The sequence below is a fragment of the Beta vulgaris genome, chromosome 3 (assembly GCF_026745355.1).
Source record: "Beta vulgaris subsp. vulgaris cultivar EL10 chromosome 3, EL10.2, whole genome shotgun sequence".
Taxonomy (NCBI): Eukaryota; Viridiplantae; Streptophyta; class Magnoliopsida; order Caryophyllales; family Amaranthaceae; genus Beta; species Beta vulgaris.
In genome coordinates this window covers 42,731,087-42,745,581 of record NC_079204.1, presented here as the reverse complement: position 1 = coordinate 42,745,581, position 14,495 = coordinate 42,731,087, and the positions used below count along the sequence as shown (strand labels likewise).

General features: G+C 34.7%; 1 protein-coding gene across 1 annotated transcript; it reads left to right on the top strand.

The window, feature by feature from the left end:
* The first annotated feature begins 652 nt into the window (after window positions 1–652).
* Window positions 653–13,780, top strand: LOC104906839 (haloacid dehalogenase-like hydrolase domain-containing protein At2g33255). The gene is made up of 5 exons (XM_010695664.4): window positions 653–1,089; window positions 5,019–5,061; window positions 9,270–9,330; window positions 10,158–10,292; window positions 13,146–13,780. The coding sequence occupies exons 1-5, from the start codon at window positions 753–755 to the stop codon at window positions 13,308–13,310; spliced, it is 741 nt and encodes a 246-aa protein (XP_010693966.1). The 5' UTR covers window positions 653–752; the 3' UTR covers window positions 13,311–13,780.
* Window positions 13,781–14,495: the final 715 nt, after the last annotated feature.

Here is a 14,495-nt window from a genome sequence, read left to right as displayed (position 1 = left end):
TCATTTTTCTTACATGGAACCAAACAACGGAAAACTAATTTCGGAATTGTGTTTTACATTGTAAATTGTTTTCCATGAAAATCATTTTACACTGAAAATGTTTTACGCCCTACCAAATGGAGCCCTAATTCCGGATTGAGTCGACCCAAGTTACTCCGAGTGACAACTTAATTAAGCCGACCGAACTCTTCTGATGTCGGCTTGAGCTAACCCAAATCATTCCGAAAGCCAACTTGAGTACACCCAAGTCAATTCGACTCCGGCTTGAGCCTTCTCAAGTCCAATCGGTGCCACCTTCAGCTGATCAAAGTCTTTCTTTCGATTTGTTTAGACCCAAGTCCATACGAGAGCCAATTTGTTTCAACCGAAATCCTCGACTTCAACCTATTCTATTTCGATCCAACTTTACCCAACCCAACCACCAATCGATCCAACACCACCCTCACCCAGTTGTACTCGACCTAAGGCCATCCAAACCCTCCATACCCGTCCCACAACCCACTCTTACCCAAATTATTTTGATCCAAGATGGGTCAAACCATACCCACCAAGTGACCCATTCAATACGACTACTTCTCAAACATCCATAATTTATTTTAATACCTAAATGTTTTTACACCTTATCATCACTCAATACCAAACCAACCAAAGGTACTTTCCCACATTCCCACTCACTATTTAGTATTTAGTGGTTTATCTTTTACTCTTTGCTAACTGCCCCTACTCTCTCTTACCCACTTTATCGGTGTATTATGCTCCGATCATTACCTCGACCTCTAATCTTTTCCCGTCCACTAATGTCGCACTCCCCCGTCGCTTCAGCTGGCACTTTCACCGGCACTAAAGCTAGGTTACGAGGCGTCGTATTCGACATGGATGGGACTCTCACTGTCCCAGTCATTGATTTTCCGGCAATGTACAAAGCTGTTTTAGGAGAAGATCGCTATTTATCCATTAAATCCCAAAATCCTTCTGGAATTGATATTTTGCATCACATTGAAACGTGGACTCCTGTTCAACAGCAGAAAGCTTATGAAATTATCGCCGATTTCGAGCGCGAAGGGCTTGACCGCCTTCAAATCATGCCCGGTCAGCTTCATTTCTCTCGTTTCTTCTCCTTTTATTATTCAATTGTGTTATGGATTCATTGGAATTATTTTTTATTTCAACCTTGTTGCTATGACGGTGGAAGTAGGGTTAGGCGTTACTAACTACTAGATGACGGTAATGATTATGAAATTGTACATAATTTGTAGGAGCACCAACATCAAAATGTTGTTATGCTCTAGGAGCATGGTGCATTAAATTTTTTCCACTTTTGATAAGTAAATGTTCCATTTCGATAAATGTTCTTAGCATGTTTTTGAGCACAAAATATTTTATTTTTCATGAAAATTGTTCTATTTTTTATTAGCAAATGTTCTATTTCAACAAATGTTCGTTTTAAGCTTATCAAATATGTTCTATTTTTAGTGAAAACTGTTCTATTTTCGATAAGCAAATGTTCTATTTCAACAAATGTTTTTTTAAAGCTTATTTTTAAGCTAGAAATATGTTCTATTTTTTTTTTTGAAAATCTGTTCTCTTTTTTGTGAAAGTATGTTTTATATTTGATGAGCAAACCTGTTCTCAATGAGCAAATGCTCTATATAAGTCTCATATTCATAACTTTTTAGTCCTAATTTAGTACATGTTACATTTATATGTTCGAATATTTGGTTGTATATAATGAAACAAAAATTATATGAATCACACTTGTTAGAATTGAAGTACAAAAATGTGGAGTATAAGTTCATTGTTTTAAATTTAAAAATGTTTTTCACTTGTTCCTTATAGACACAATATGAACAAATCAAAAAAATAGAAAATAGAATCAAATTCTTTTTCGTTATTTTGATTTTATAAACTTTCTACCAATCTATCTATAAAATAGATGGGGTACTACCTTTAGGTATAGCCTTTGAGACAATTAGTAGCTTTCTTGGACTGAAACTTTCTAAACGTCCGTCATATTGCTCAAAGTGTTTTATATCTCTTACTACAACAGTTATGTGACACGTATGTTTTTTTATCATATAACTACGTCCTCGTACCTTTGTTTATGTTTATATAGTACTAGATTTATTCCGTTGTAAAAATGTTCTAATTCAACAATAAAATATTCATTTTTGTAATGCCTTGTTTGGATTAGAGCATTTCATTTCAAATGAAGAATTTGGCTAAATTCAGTTGTTTGGGAATAGAAAGCATTTGGAATTGGATTTGGTCCAATTTCATATACTTGCTAAAAACAAGCTAGAATGAGAGATTTCAAATCACACTTTAAAGATGGCATTTCAAATTCCAATCACCACATTTTCGCTGCTCCTTGAAAATCTCCATCGCCAACCATCACAATTCCCACAAAATCTTCAATCTTTCTATCCTCAATCCACTTCATCTATGAACCACCAAAAACAAAAACAAAGGAAAGGAAACTCCCTCCATTAATTTTAGCTGGGAAGAGTAGCAACACCATGAAAGTGAGCTTGGAAGAGTAGTAACAAATTTTATAATTTTTTTTTGTTTGAAGAGAGAGAAATGTGAGAATGATGAGAGTAATGGAAATGGCAGAGATCAAAAACTTCATTTTTTGGATCGCTTTTTTTTCAATTAGTTATATACAATTTTGAATATAAAATCTCCTTCTTTGTTTTTCTTCCAAAAAGTTATACATATTTGAAATGATGAATTCATAATTCTTATTTTTCCCAAACAGATGCTTTGAAATTGAATGTGAGTATTTGAAATGTAAAATTTGAAATGTGTCATTGAAGCATATGCATCTGACCTGATCTCGAAATTAATCATAAGTTGTTTCGCCTTATTATTACCTTTGTTTGGTGGTTATTTGGGTTGTGGAAGTGGTGGTTGTTCGTTCATTCGAACCGGTTTGACACAATTGTTCTATCCTTTGTTCTTTCCAATTTCGAATGCTCTTGTTGTCTAAGTCTTTATGTATCACTCATTTGAAATTAATTCATTCTATCCAAACACTACCTAAGTGAATTCTTGTAATGTTCCATTTCAACAGTAAAATGTTCGTTTTCGTAAGTAAATTCTTATAATGTTCCACCTCAACAGTAAAATGTTCCTTTTCGTAAGTAAATTTTGTATTTTGTATTATAAAAACACAGTTCTCATTGTGCTCCTAGGAGCAATGCACGGATTTAATATAGCTCTCGAAGATAACTATTTAACCCATTTTAAACTTTTGCTCTCCTCAAGATCACCCCTTCAAAAATTGCTGACAACGGTACACTCTTCAATATGCTCTCCGATTTATTATTATCTTTAATTCCTATTTTTGAATATTTTTGATGACATGTGTCATCATACTACGCCAAGAGCATGCTCTCTCAATGCATTGGGGAGAGCATTTCTCCAAGTTCTCTCCTCTTCCCTTATACTTCCTCCGTTCTTTTTCTATTGCAACAATTACCATTTTGGGTAGTTTTACATCTATTGCAACAATTCCAATTTTTGTAAAAAAAAGCTATTTTACTTGACGATATTGCCCTTACTCTATCTTACCAAAACCATCATCAGTTACTTACTTTGCCTCATAAAGTTGCATTTACTTTATCAATGATTAATTTCTCTCCTACTCTAGTTAATTAAAGGGGTACCTTTATGCTAAATGACCCACTTTTTCTATTTCCTTAAAAACCGTGCCCAAACCCATTGTTGCAATAGAAAAAGAACGGAGGTAGTATAATAGATGTAGATTCTAGTTATTATTATGGTAATGGAGTTACATCTCCAAACATGTGATTTTTTATTTTATATCTTTTCATTACCGCTTAGTGCCACCTCTAAAGTTATAATAGATGTCAATGCAAAATTATGAAGAGAAACAATTTTTAGGGGTTGATTTTTATTACCATGGATATTGACATGTGCCTTTTCTTAGGTCTTACAAAACTATAGTAAAAGTTATTAGGAATTGCGGAATTGTTACGTAAGTGTCTTACAATCTAGTAGACTAGTATTGTTATGAGTTTGCTGAATTATGTACCTGTCAATGCTAAACTTTCATTTATGTGATTAGAAGAATTTAGGTTATTACAACTTTACAATGGTATATGATGTGCCTTTCGCGTTGTAGTATGTTCATAGCCTTTCTGCTCTAAAAGCATGCTGTACCAAGACAAGAAGAAGATATATTGTACCTAGGAATATAGTAAGTAGTAACCTAAAAACACTAGGAAAAACTCATTGAAGCACGTCTAACTACTTTGATAATCTACTTCAAGAAATACTCACATGTTATGTGAATAACATAGGGAACTTGTCTAATGTTATTATCCAGACCATGAAAAAAATGTCGTGCAGAAGTGCTATTTTTTTTACCCTTGTGATAGAGAACTTTTAAAGAACCTAATCTTATAAGCTTAGTAAATATTGATGGCAAAATTTGATTTTATGAGAAGGCAATCAGCGCATCGCTTGATGGTGCATACTTAGGGTCTATTCAGCCCAACTTATTCTTCATGAACTTATTATTTTTACTAAAACTTGGTTGAGAATTTTCTATAAAAATTTTAGAACTTTTCCTGATTGATATTGCCAACTCTAACTTAACTTGTTTAATTAGATAGGTTAGTTGTGTTGACCCATTTAGTAAAGTAGGTTGAAATCCCAACCTTAATGCTCTATATGACGTTGTGTCAACCTTTGCTGATCAGTCCATGACATGAGAAAATAGTCTTATAAGGGACTTTTTGGCTTGTTTTGTATGAGGTCATAAATTGAGGTGATGACAACGATTCTATTTGTAATTTTACATGGAACTTTCATGTGTATGTCCTTGGTAATAATTCTCCACCTCCAACAATGTTCGTCACATTACCACTCATCTCAAACTTAGGTCTAATTGAATCCTTTTGTGATGCTAAATTATCTATGCTTGTTTGGACACTAGAGAACTATATGCAGTTTAATCATTAATGTCTGACTAGTACTCAGTCTGGGTGCAGGTGCAGCACAACTCTGTGGTTTCCTTGACTCAAAGAAAATAAGGTAGACAGCCCTTCATTTTGGCTCCTTGGTTTAGTTCTTAGAATAATTTGAAACTATGAACCTGTTAAAGATTTAGATGCAATTACATATTAAGATTTAGGAGTATTAATTTTGTGTTCCAAACTCAATCTTAGACTTTGAAGATCAAAGTTTTTAGGAACTGTTTTCTATGTTGATCCATATATAAGGATCATTGCAAAAATGATGCTTTTGTGCCTTACTCTTCGAAACACATGTTAGAGTTGAAGCCTGGATAATTTGATTAGTAGTGGAGAACTAGAGAAGGTTTTCTTTTTAAAATTTATTTAAAGGTGTTGTATGTCACAAGGGAAAGTTCCACAAGTGAATTCTAGAAACTATTAATGGTGTTGCTTATTTGATTCACCAAATTACTATCGCAAGGCATAATATTTGACTTTTGAAGCTTAGCTTTAGTGGCTGGAGAGGCTTACCTCATCAAGCTAGTCTAAGATGTCTATCGAAAGGTTTTTTTTCCTCATAAATATCATTAGTATTTTTGTAGGGGCTATAGAAAGCATGACTCCCTCTATCTATAGCGTTTGTTGCTTTGTAGAAAATTGTGAGTTGTTCCAAGAATTCTTCTCCAACATGTTGCAATGGAGGGAGTATTGCATACTACACTGACTAAGAAACTCAGGAAAACCTTGCAAGGGTGCAAATCTGAACATTGATGATGATTCAGAGCTGGTACTTGGTAGTAGCTGTGGTGGGAAAAAGTAAACAAGTTAAAATGGAGGAGGCAAAGGTAGTGAATCATCCACTACCAATTATACACTCCCTCTCTTGAGAGGGAATATCAACTTTTCATGCAAGAAATTGGGTACTCTTAAATGCAGACTCTACCTCAAAGAGCTGTAGTAGCAATCATGTGCAGCTTGATCATCGAAACAACCATAAGAAGGTGCATATAGATTATAATAGACGTAACGGCGAAATAAGTGCTGTACAGGTTAGGGCATTTTTGAAACCTTGGTATATTTCTTGGATATCTCTATTGAACCAGTGCAATCGCTTGTATTACAATGTTGACAACCAGGTTGTAGTTTTAAAAGGTGTGCATAGCACACATCTCTTGTGTGGCCGCTAGTCTTTGCTCATTGTTGCTGTGTGTATCTTAGTCCACAAGAACAATCCACATGACCAGACTAACTACAGCGGTTTAATTCCTTTACTTTCTTGTGTGATCCAAGAAAGCTTTCATCTTAGATGAGAAATTACTTTTAGAGATAGAACCTGATACATTCTTTTTAAGAGCATAAGATGCTCTCTTCAGAGTTCAGACTAGTATAGGATTACAAGAAAGTATGCCAATCATACTTAGTACTGGACACTGGAAGCAAGAACTTGGAGAAAGTACCCAATACAAAACCCATTAGTTATAAATAATCATTTCGTTGCAGTTAAATTGTCATTTCATCACAGTTAAAAAAGGAATTTGGTTATGATCTTTGTACTAATAGATTATTTTCTCTACTTTTAGTTTTTTGCCATTTTCCCTGGAAATGCTTATTTGAGGAAATATGTTACTTGGGATCCTTAAGCATCTTGCTGAGTTGCTCATTGATGTTGCACTTTTGATAATGTACTCATAAGTCATGATCTCCCACTTGTTAACCAAGTTATCTATGCAAGGCATCTCATATTAGGAAAGTAAACTCTTGGAATGCAGATTCTCTGTAAACGCATGGATAAAGATTATGTCTTTTTTGGGTTTCCGGTCTTAGTTTAGAAAGCTTGGAACCACTCAACGAAGATTTTTGTAATATATATTGGTGTTTACATAAAGATGTAAATTTCTATTGTTTTTTTCCAGTTTCAAGGTATTCAGCATTGTACATGACTAAAGAGTAGATTTTCTTGCACTCCTACTGGGTGTATAGTTGTAATTTGTTTCATATCTGGTTTGGAGTAGATTATGAATAAATCAAACCTAGCTTTGTTGTCTAGCCTTGATCCAAAAAGTATACGAATCTCTAGGTTTCTCTTTCATAAAATGAAAACCTAACATTCTTTTACTATATTTTACTTTTAATATGAATCTGAGGGATTTAAATTAATCTAAAAGAATAGATCTTCTTGCACTCCTACTGGGTGTATAGTTGTAATTTGTTTCATATATGGTCTGGAGTAGATTATGAATAAACCAAACCTAGCTTTGTTGTCTGACCTTGATCCAAAAAGTATACGAATCTCTAGGTTTCTCTTTCATAAAATGAAAACCTAACATTCTTTTACTATATTTTACTTTTAATGTGAATCTGAGGGATTTAAATCAATCTAAAATTGGACTCATTGGAACTGGGGAACATGATAAGCTAAAAGAAATGTGATAGCGAGTCTTGAAATCAGACTAAGCAGAGGATTTCTTGTAAATGGAACTTTAATCTTCTTGTTAGCGCAATCTGTTGGATTGGGGATTCGTCAGTCAATATATGGTAGAAAAAGAAAGTAGAATGGAAAAATATAGGTGGATGAATGAGAATATAAAAGGAGAAATGAGAATCTAAGATATGATGAGCAATCTTATGTAGACATCTATTACTAATTGAATGTCTAACCAAATAGTACTCTGTTGCTGAGTCTTACATTGTTAACAATCGCCATTAACATCTTCAAAGTTCAAAATTTGTAAGAATCCAAAACTTAAACAACATGATATATTTATTGCACACATTAAAATTTTATTGGGTCAAGGATACTGAAATGTTCAATCAGCATACAATTAATCATACCATTTTTTTGTGCTAAAAATCATACTGTCTACGGACCATTATTTAATCTGTGAAATTTGTGAATAAAACAAGACAAAATATTGGAAAACATATCTAAAATTGTAAGAAGGCAAAGTAGGACATCACTAGTAACTTTTGAAATAATTGTAACTCTGAATTTTACTTCAGCTTGACTTTGTAAGTTGTATCCCGAAGTGATATTGTGTTTGCTTAAACGAGGAAATGTGAAACTCAACAAATTAAAAATCTATAGATTAATCAATATTAGTTAGACTGCCTTCGTGGAAAACAGAATAAAGTAGAACACTTAAGATTGCAAAAAATATTGAAATTGATTGAGATGACATCCTCAACCTCAAATCCAGATTTCGAAGCCAAAATGGATATTGCCATGGCTAGAACGTACTATGCTCTCTATGCAACTTTGCAAGTATTTAAAATCTAGGACTTTTAGCTCCTGCTAACTCATATGTTCATCTTTGTCCTTTTGGTCACTGACTGAGTGACTGTAATACTTGGCAAACTTTTTTAGTAGTCCGCCAATCTAATTGGGGTTTCCTCCTAATAAGTTAGTTGTACGTTTTATAGTTAATGCATTTCCTTCTCTCCAAGTGGGATACCTGATGCTTGCTCATTACTGCACCCTTACCTGTAATCATCAAAGGGTGTCTACTCTGTAGGCTCCCCTTTGATATGCTTTTTAATTGTTATCTTATACTTCATAATGCCCTGTGTGGAGGTATTACACTAATACTACATGTAGGCTTCCATTTGATATGAATTTAGTAGTATGGTGATTGCAACTTATTGAAGAACACTTACAACAGGCGGCCATAAGTGTCAAAACTGTTACTCTTTCTTGTTAACTTCAGAATTGGTATTTTTAAATCTGATCTGTAATAATAAAAGTTTAAATTTGGTTTTTAATAGCCAGCTTACATATAAGAAATTTGATGAATTAGTGTTTCAGTCAGAATTTATCATTGGCTTGGTTAATATCTGGAGTTTGATATATCTAGAAAAATGTATATGTGAAGGCCTTCTCATGATTTGTTGCTTTGGTTGAGGTTTGCAATTATATGAAACTGTAGAGTAGTTTCTGATATAAGTAGCAATATGGAGATTAATAGGTGATATGTCATGTTCTTTTCTATTGCGAATTAGCTTGTAAAATTCTGTTTCTTGCTCTATGGGTTCCCTGGTGGAACAGATGTCTGTGTTCTCTTGGTCGTTTGATTTGCTTTTCTGAGCTTTAAAGTCATCTTAAATTGATGCTTATTACAGTTGTATTCATGAATTATGCACGTGGTGCATTGTGATAAATGTGTTATTCTTACCTCCAGTGCGTGAGTTTCCTCAGTTTTTGTTTTTAGCAGATGTCAAGCTTATTTGACCTTTTCCTATTTGCTCCGAGTTCTTACATTTGATTCTTTTTAACTAATTCACTTTTCATAGGAGAGGACTTATCACAAGGAATGTGAAGGCTTCAGTTGATATTTTTCATCTAAGGTTCGGGGTAAGCGCCTTTTTAGGTGTGTAATTAGGTACCTGGATCAGGTATTACAAACTTCTTATTGCTGTTTTTGGGGGACAGATTCTTGCAATATGGAACATATTGTTTTTGCAAACTGTTAGTCGTAATTCGTAAATGTTCTGTTATGATATTGTATTTGCTTATTTGCATGCACTCTCTGATCAAAGATGTATTCAGTAATATAAGATGGCTGATGCTGAAAAATGCTAACAGGTTTGATATAGACTTCATTGCATTTGATATGTCATGTTTGGTACTTAGCCTGACATTGCTGGATATTAGGTAAAATCCTTCGATGCATATGATGCTGTCTCTTTACCTGGGATCTTGATAGTGTACATCAGTTTATCTGTTTCAATGAGAATGCTGAATCTTCTAGTTTCTAGTTTTTCAAGGAACACCATGGTATCTGGTATGTATGACATGTCATGGTTGACACATATCCATGACTGTTCCAATTTATTTAACAAAAAGTATCTTAAAATTTTGATATCTGGTCTGATACAGCTAAGCTTCAGTAGTGGTTAAACCTCTTACTGATCTAGGAGACTTTATTTTATCTGCATATTACATGCTATCTGAGGTTTACTTTCAGCAAGATAGAGAACCATTATGTAGATGTTAACTATCATCCAAGTAATCTGGTCTAGTTTTTGCTGATGATTTCGTACTTGAAAGTTTATCAAGCAGCAAATAGCAAATAGTGTCTTCTACTTAAAGTTGACTTGAGTTATGCTTTCTGACACCTGATCATGTTGAAATGGTTGGCTCAAAGTTGTATGCTTGACGGTCATATTTTATCTCTGCAGATGACATTCTCTCCCGCCCTCAGCAGGGAATTTCGCCCCTGCAAACCTGATCCAGCTCCGCTGTTACATATATGTTCCGCTTGGGAAGTTCAGCCAAATGAAGTGATTATGATTGGCGATAGCCTCAAAGATGATGTGAGTGTCCCCCCCCCCCCCCCCTAAGTTATCTGCAATAATTGATTGGTTCTTTCTTCACCATTTACTAAGCATCCAAGAGAAAAGGCTGGGCATTATGACTTATGAGAGAAAAGTTCCAATTGTCGGGAGGTGGCGAGAAGAGGAGTTTAAATGCTATCACTGTACTTAAATCTATTTAGGAAACAGGGAGTGTGATGTGTACGGTTCAGACATTTTGTCCTGCTGGCCAATGAAATTCTTGAGGTATGTCAATGTTTTACTTGAGTGTGTAGCAATTAAGCTAAATGAGACACGTGTTGTACATGGCTTAAGTAGTTGAATGGGAGTGAATTTACCAGTAGTCTAACACTAAAATTAAAGCATAAGTTCTGAGCTGTGCGCGTGTGTGTGTGCATGTGTGTAGGCGTGCGTGCGCACGCGCGCTTGTGTGTGTGTGTTGTGTGTGGCAAGGGAGATGTATCACTCTATGAACGCTGCACCATTGCATGACAGTACAGTCATATTGTTTTGCTCTGCCTTTTGTTTAGAAGTTCATGCATTTGGATTGCCAATCTCTGTAAACCTCCCTCAGAAAGTTTTTGTAAAATGCATTTTTACTGTAGGTTTGTATGTTGGGTGGGAGGCATGGTGGTAATGCTGGTGCATCCCAGAATTAGCCGATATGCATTCTGAGTATGTTATATAGTTATGACAGAGAAGTTTAAAATGCATCTAACAGACTCAGATGATATTTGGAGTTTTGCTTCAGTGGAAGTGATCTTTGGTCCCTTTGTATCTTAATTTTTTTTTTTTGAAAGAGAAAATTCATTAATTGAAGGCCAAACGACATCTACAATAGATATTAAAGTAAAATAAGATATAATCAAACAAGGTTAAATCAAATTCGTTTTCGAGGAAACTATAATGAATCAGATCGAGCAATACGTCGCATCCCCCTTGTATTTGGTGAATCAAGCAGCTATTGATGAGAAAGTCTATCATTCTGACATAGTTTGGGAAGAGCATTCTTTATCGAGCCATGTTTACTGCATCCGAGATTTCAATATCTTCATGTTGAGTCTCGAACTTCAACCAACGAGAACAATTTCTCATACTTAAAAACAATAATACCATACTCACAACTCCCATAGGAGAGAAGGAGATCTCCACAACAGAGACTAAAGAAATCTCATAAATAGATACTAATTTATTCAACAAAAAAAAAGAACTAAAAACTGAAAATAAAAAGGGAGAAAGGGGCATACCATGGATGAAAACATCCATGGCAACCCCTAACTGATGAAGAAGGGGTAGGGGAGGCTAGGATTTTAGAGAGAAGAGAGAGGGGGGCGGCCTTGTAATTTTTTTTTTATCTTAATAATTTGTTCTTCGTTGTTTCATATAATTTTTTTTTAGTTTATTGATGACTTCCAAAACAAAAATTCAGCTTCTTTTTTACGTCTCAAAGCTAATCTTTTCTTTACCAATAATATCTAGTCCAAACAAAGTCTTCAAAATTGTCTCCCTAATGGCCTAATCTATAGAAGGGGGAATGGGGAATTACTTGTGATAACCTTGAGATTTAGCATATGTCTTTGAATAATCATTATAATTTGGAATTATTGCTGTTAAGCCTCCAGATTGCTTTCCACAGTTTCACTTAATCTTTATCTCTCTTCCTCCTCCCTTTCTCTTTCCTCTTTCTTCCCCCATAACATAATAAAGGAACAAGGCTAGCCTATCAAGAAAATTTTTCAGCCAAGGGTCAAAATTATTACACAAAGACCAGAAGAAGTAAATGAAGATTCAAGAAGAATAGTGTTCGCCCCTCCACAAAACTATCTTATGTCTTTAACTCCAAATTCTGTCAAAATTGAACTTTCCTCCAGTGGAAGGGGAGTGGTTGGAGTAAGTGGAAGGGAGGATCTACGTGTGTTGCTGTAGGTTAAATATGTTGTTTGAGTAAAAGAAATTAGTTCAATGAGGAGGTAAAAAAGACTTGAAATAATTAACTGCTCCTGGTTGCTTGATAAGAGTGAGATTGAGGAAGATGACTTGCTTGATGATGATTTCAAGAGAAGGGAAAAAAAAAAGAGAGAAATTGCGTTGATATCTGTAGTTGTTACTCTGTTGTGTAGTGTTTTAATTATACCTTAAGAAAGAAAGAGAAAAGGGCTTAATGTGTCCAATTTTTTACCATAAGTATGTGTATCCCATGAGGACCTTGATTTGATAACCAATCAACCACAGTTTGAGTCATCTTAATAATTGTAAAATCAATCAAAATCGACTCAAGGATGCATCAGAAAGAACAATCATGAGCACACACACAAACAAAGATGAAACTGTGAAAGGCAATGATAAACTCCTGGACCCATAAAGTGGTATCAAATCCTAAAAAGACAAGTTATATTGTAACACGTATTTTTTCTAGAAGTAAATAACTACTTGGAGATACAAAATTCTTATAAAAAAGCAAGATGAGATAGATTTGGGGGAAAATATCATGTAAATGCAAGTACTTTGGGATATGCAATGGTTTCGTCTTAATATGTAGTGGGTTCATGATAAAAAGAACACGTTAGACAGTGCAACAGGTTGCTCTGTGCTAATAGGGGAAGATGGATGAAAAGAGAATGAGGTTAGGAAAAGTAAAGAAGAGAAACTGGAAGAGATGACCTGATTAAATTGTTGTCACCATTAAATTAATTGAGGATTAACCACATTAATAATTTTAAAGTACGAGGGATATTTGAGAATTATGCTAAACCTTAGCGTGGTCGTGTATATCTCCCAAAAAAGAAAGAAAGAAAAAAAGAATCAACTCTTGTACTTCTTTGTGAATGTTTAATTATTCCTTCTTTTTAACAGGTTGCTTGCGGGAAACGAGCAGGTGCATACACATGCTTGCTTGATGATACTGGGAGGTACGACTCCCCTGAGTTTGATTCAGTTGATCACAAACCAGATTTTAAGGTCTCTTCTCTGGCAGAAGTTCATTCATTGCTAGAAACCCATTTTGACTTGAGACCATGATGGCTAAGAGCCCTATATGTACTAAAATGACAGCTAAAAGGTCATAATTGAGCATTGTGCATCTTGTGATAAAAAGAACTCATTGAGCTGTATGAGAATGTTCTCCTTTTCGTTGGCCTGGAAAAAGAAAAAAAAACAGGAAGGGAGAAAGAGAAGTGGTTTGTGATTGAAGTTGAGTCGCCACTTTCAGATTTTGGTGATTATAGATAGAGTTCATGTTACAGACTTTCTCATTCAGTCCTATAAAGATTGTATAATCATGTGTAATTGCATGTTTGGGAGAAGATTAAAAGAACCTCCCATGATTGTATTCTGTATGTCCTTGGACTTGCAATTACAGGACAATTCTCCCCAATAATTTAGTTTGGCAGCTAAGCTATGTACCATATTGAATTATTGATGACATTCAGAAAGACAGGTGCTCAACCCAGATAAAGTAAAATTTGCCCTGGTTTTTTCAGGTTCCGAAATGTCGTTAGCCTTTAGCATCTTTACCATACTACTTTCTCTAGCTTTTTAGCTCACTCATTTCTCTTGTGTCAATGTACTATTATGAGCATTAATATTTGTAATTATGTACTCACAAGTTAAAACTATAAAAAAGTTATTTTTAGAAAAAATATATAGTGAGATAAATCTTATAAAATATCACATGAATATATGGTTCTGTTTTTTCTACATAAAATACAAAATGGTCAAAGTGATTTTGTAAATCACAAGTTATGGTAAAACTTAAAAAATGGAGGTGGTATATGTATCATGTGGTGAAAGACATACCAACAGAAACCACCTTATAAGTTAGCACATTTTCAAAGTGTCTGCTCGCAAACTCAGGTCGGGTTAACTTGTGAGAGGTACTGGTTTGGCATTGGTAGGGTCCTTTATCTTACCATGGGGTTTCTATTGGGGGGCTTTCAGAAAAAAGTAACACATTCTTTTTCTTAAAAAATAGTGGGGTTACTAAACTAAGTTTGGCCTAGTGGTAAGCAAAGAATCTTCCAATTTCAAGGTTGGGGATTTGATCTCTACTAGGAGCACTTTGGGAGAGAGTTTCCCTTATCATCCCCCAATCTCAAAGTGCTTGCCTACAAACCTAGGCTGGGTTAATATGTGAGAGCGGTCGCTTTGGCAGAGTTCTTCATCTTACTATAGGTCTTCAGTAAGGAAAAAAAAAGATTAACACAT

What these genes read in the sequence shown, in the direction of transcription:
- LOC104906839 (XM_010695664.4), top strand. Translation starts at nt 753, where the DNA reads ATGCTCCGATCATTACCTCGACCTCTAATCTTTTCCCGTCCACTAATG. An exon ending in TTTTTCATCTAAGGTTCGGG is followed by an intron (nt 9,331 to 10,157) that starts GTAAGCGCCTTT and finishes TTATCTCTGCAG; the next exon opens with ATGACATTCTCTCCCGCCCT. An exon ending in GCGATAGCCTCAAAGATGAT is followed by an intron (nt 10,293 to 13,145) that starts GTGAGTGTCCCC and finishes TCTTTTTAACAG; the next exon opens with GTTGCTTGCGGGAAACGAGC.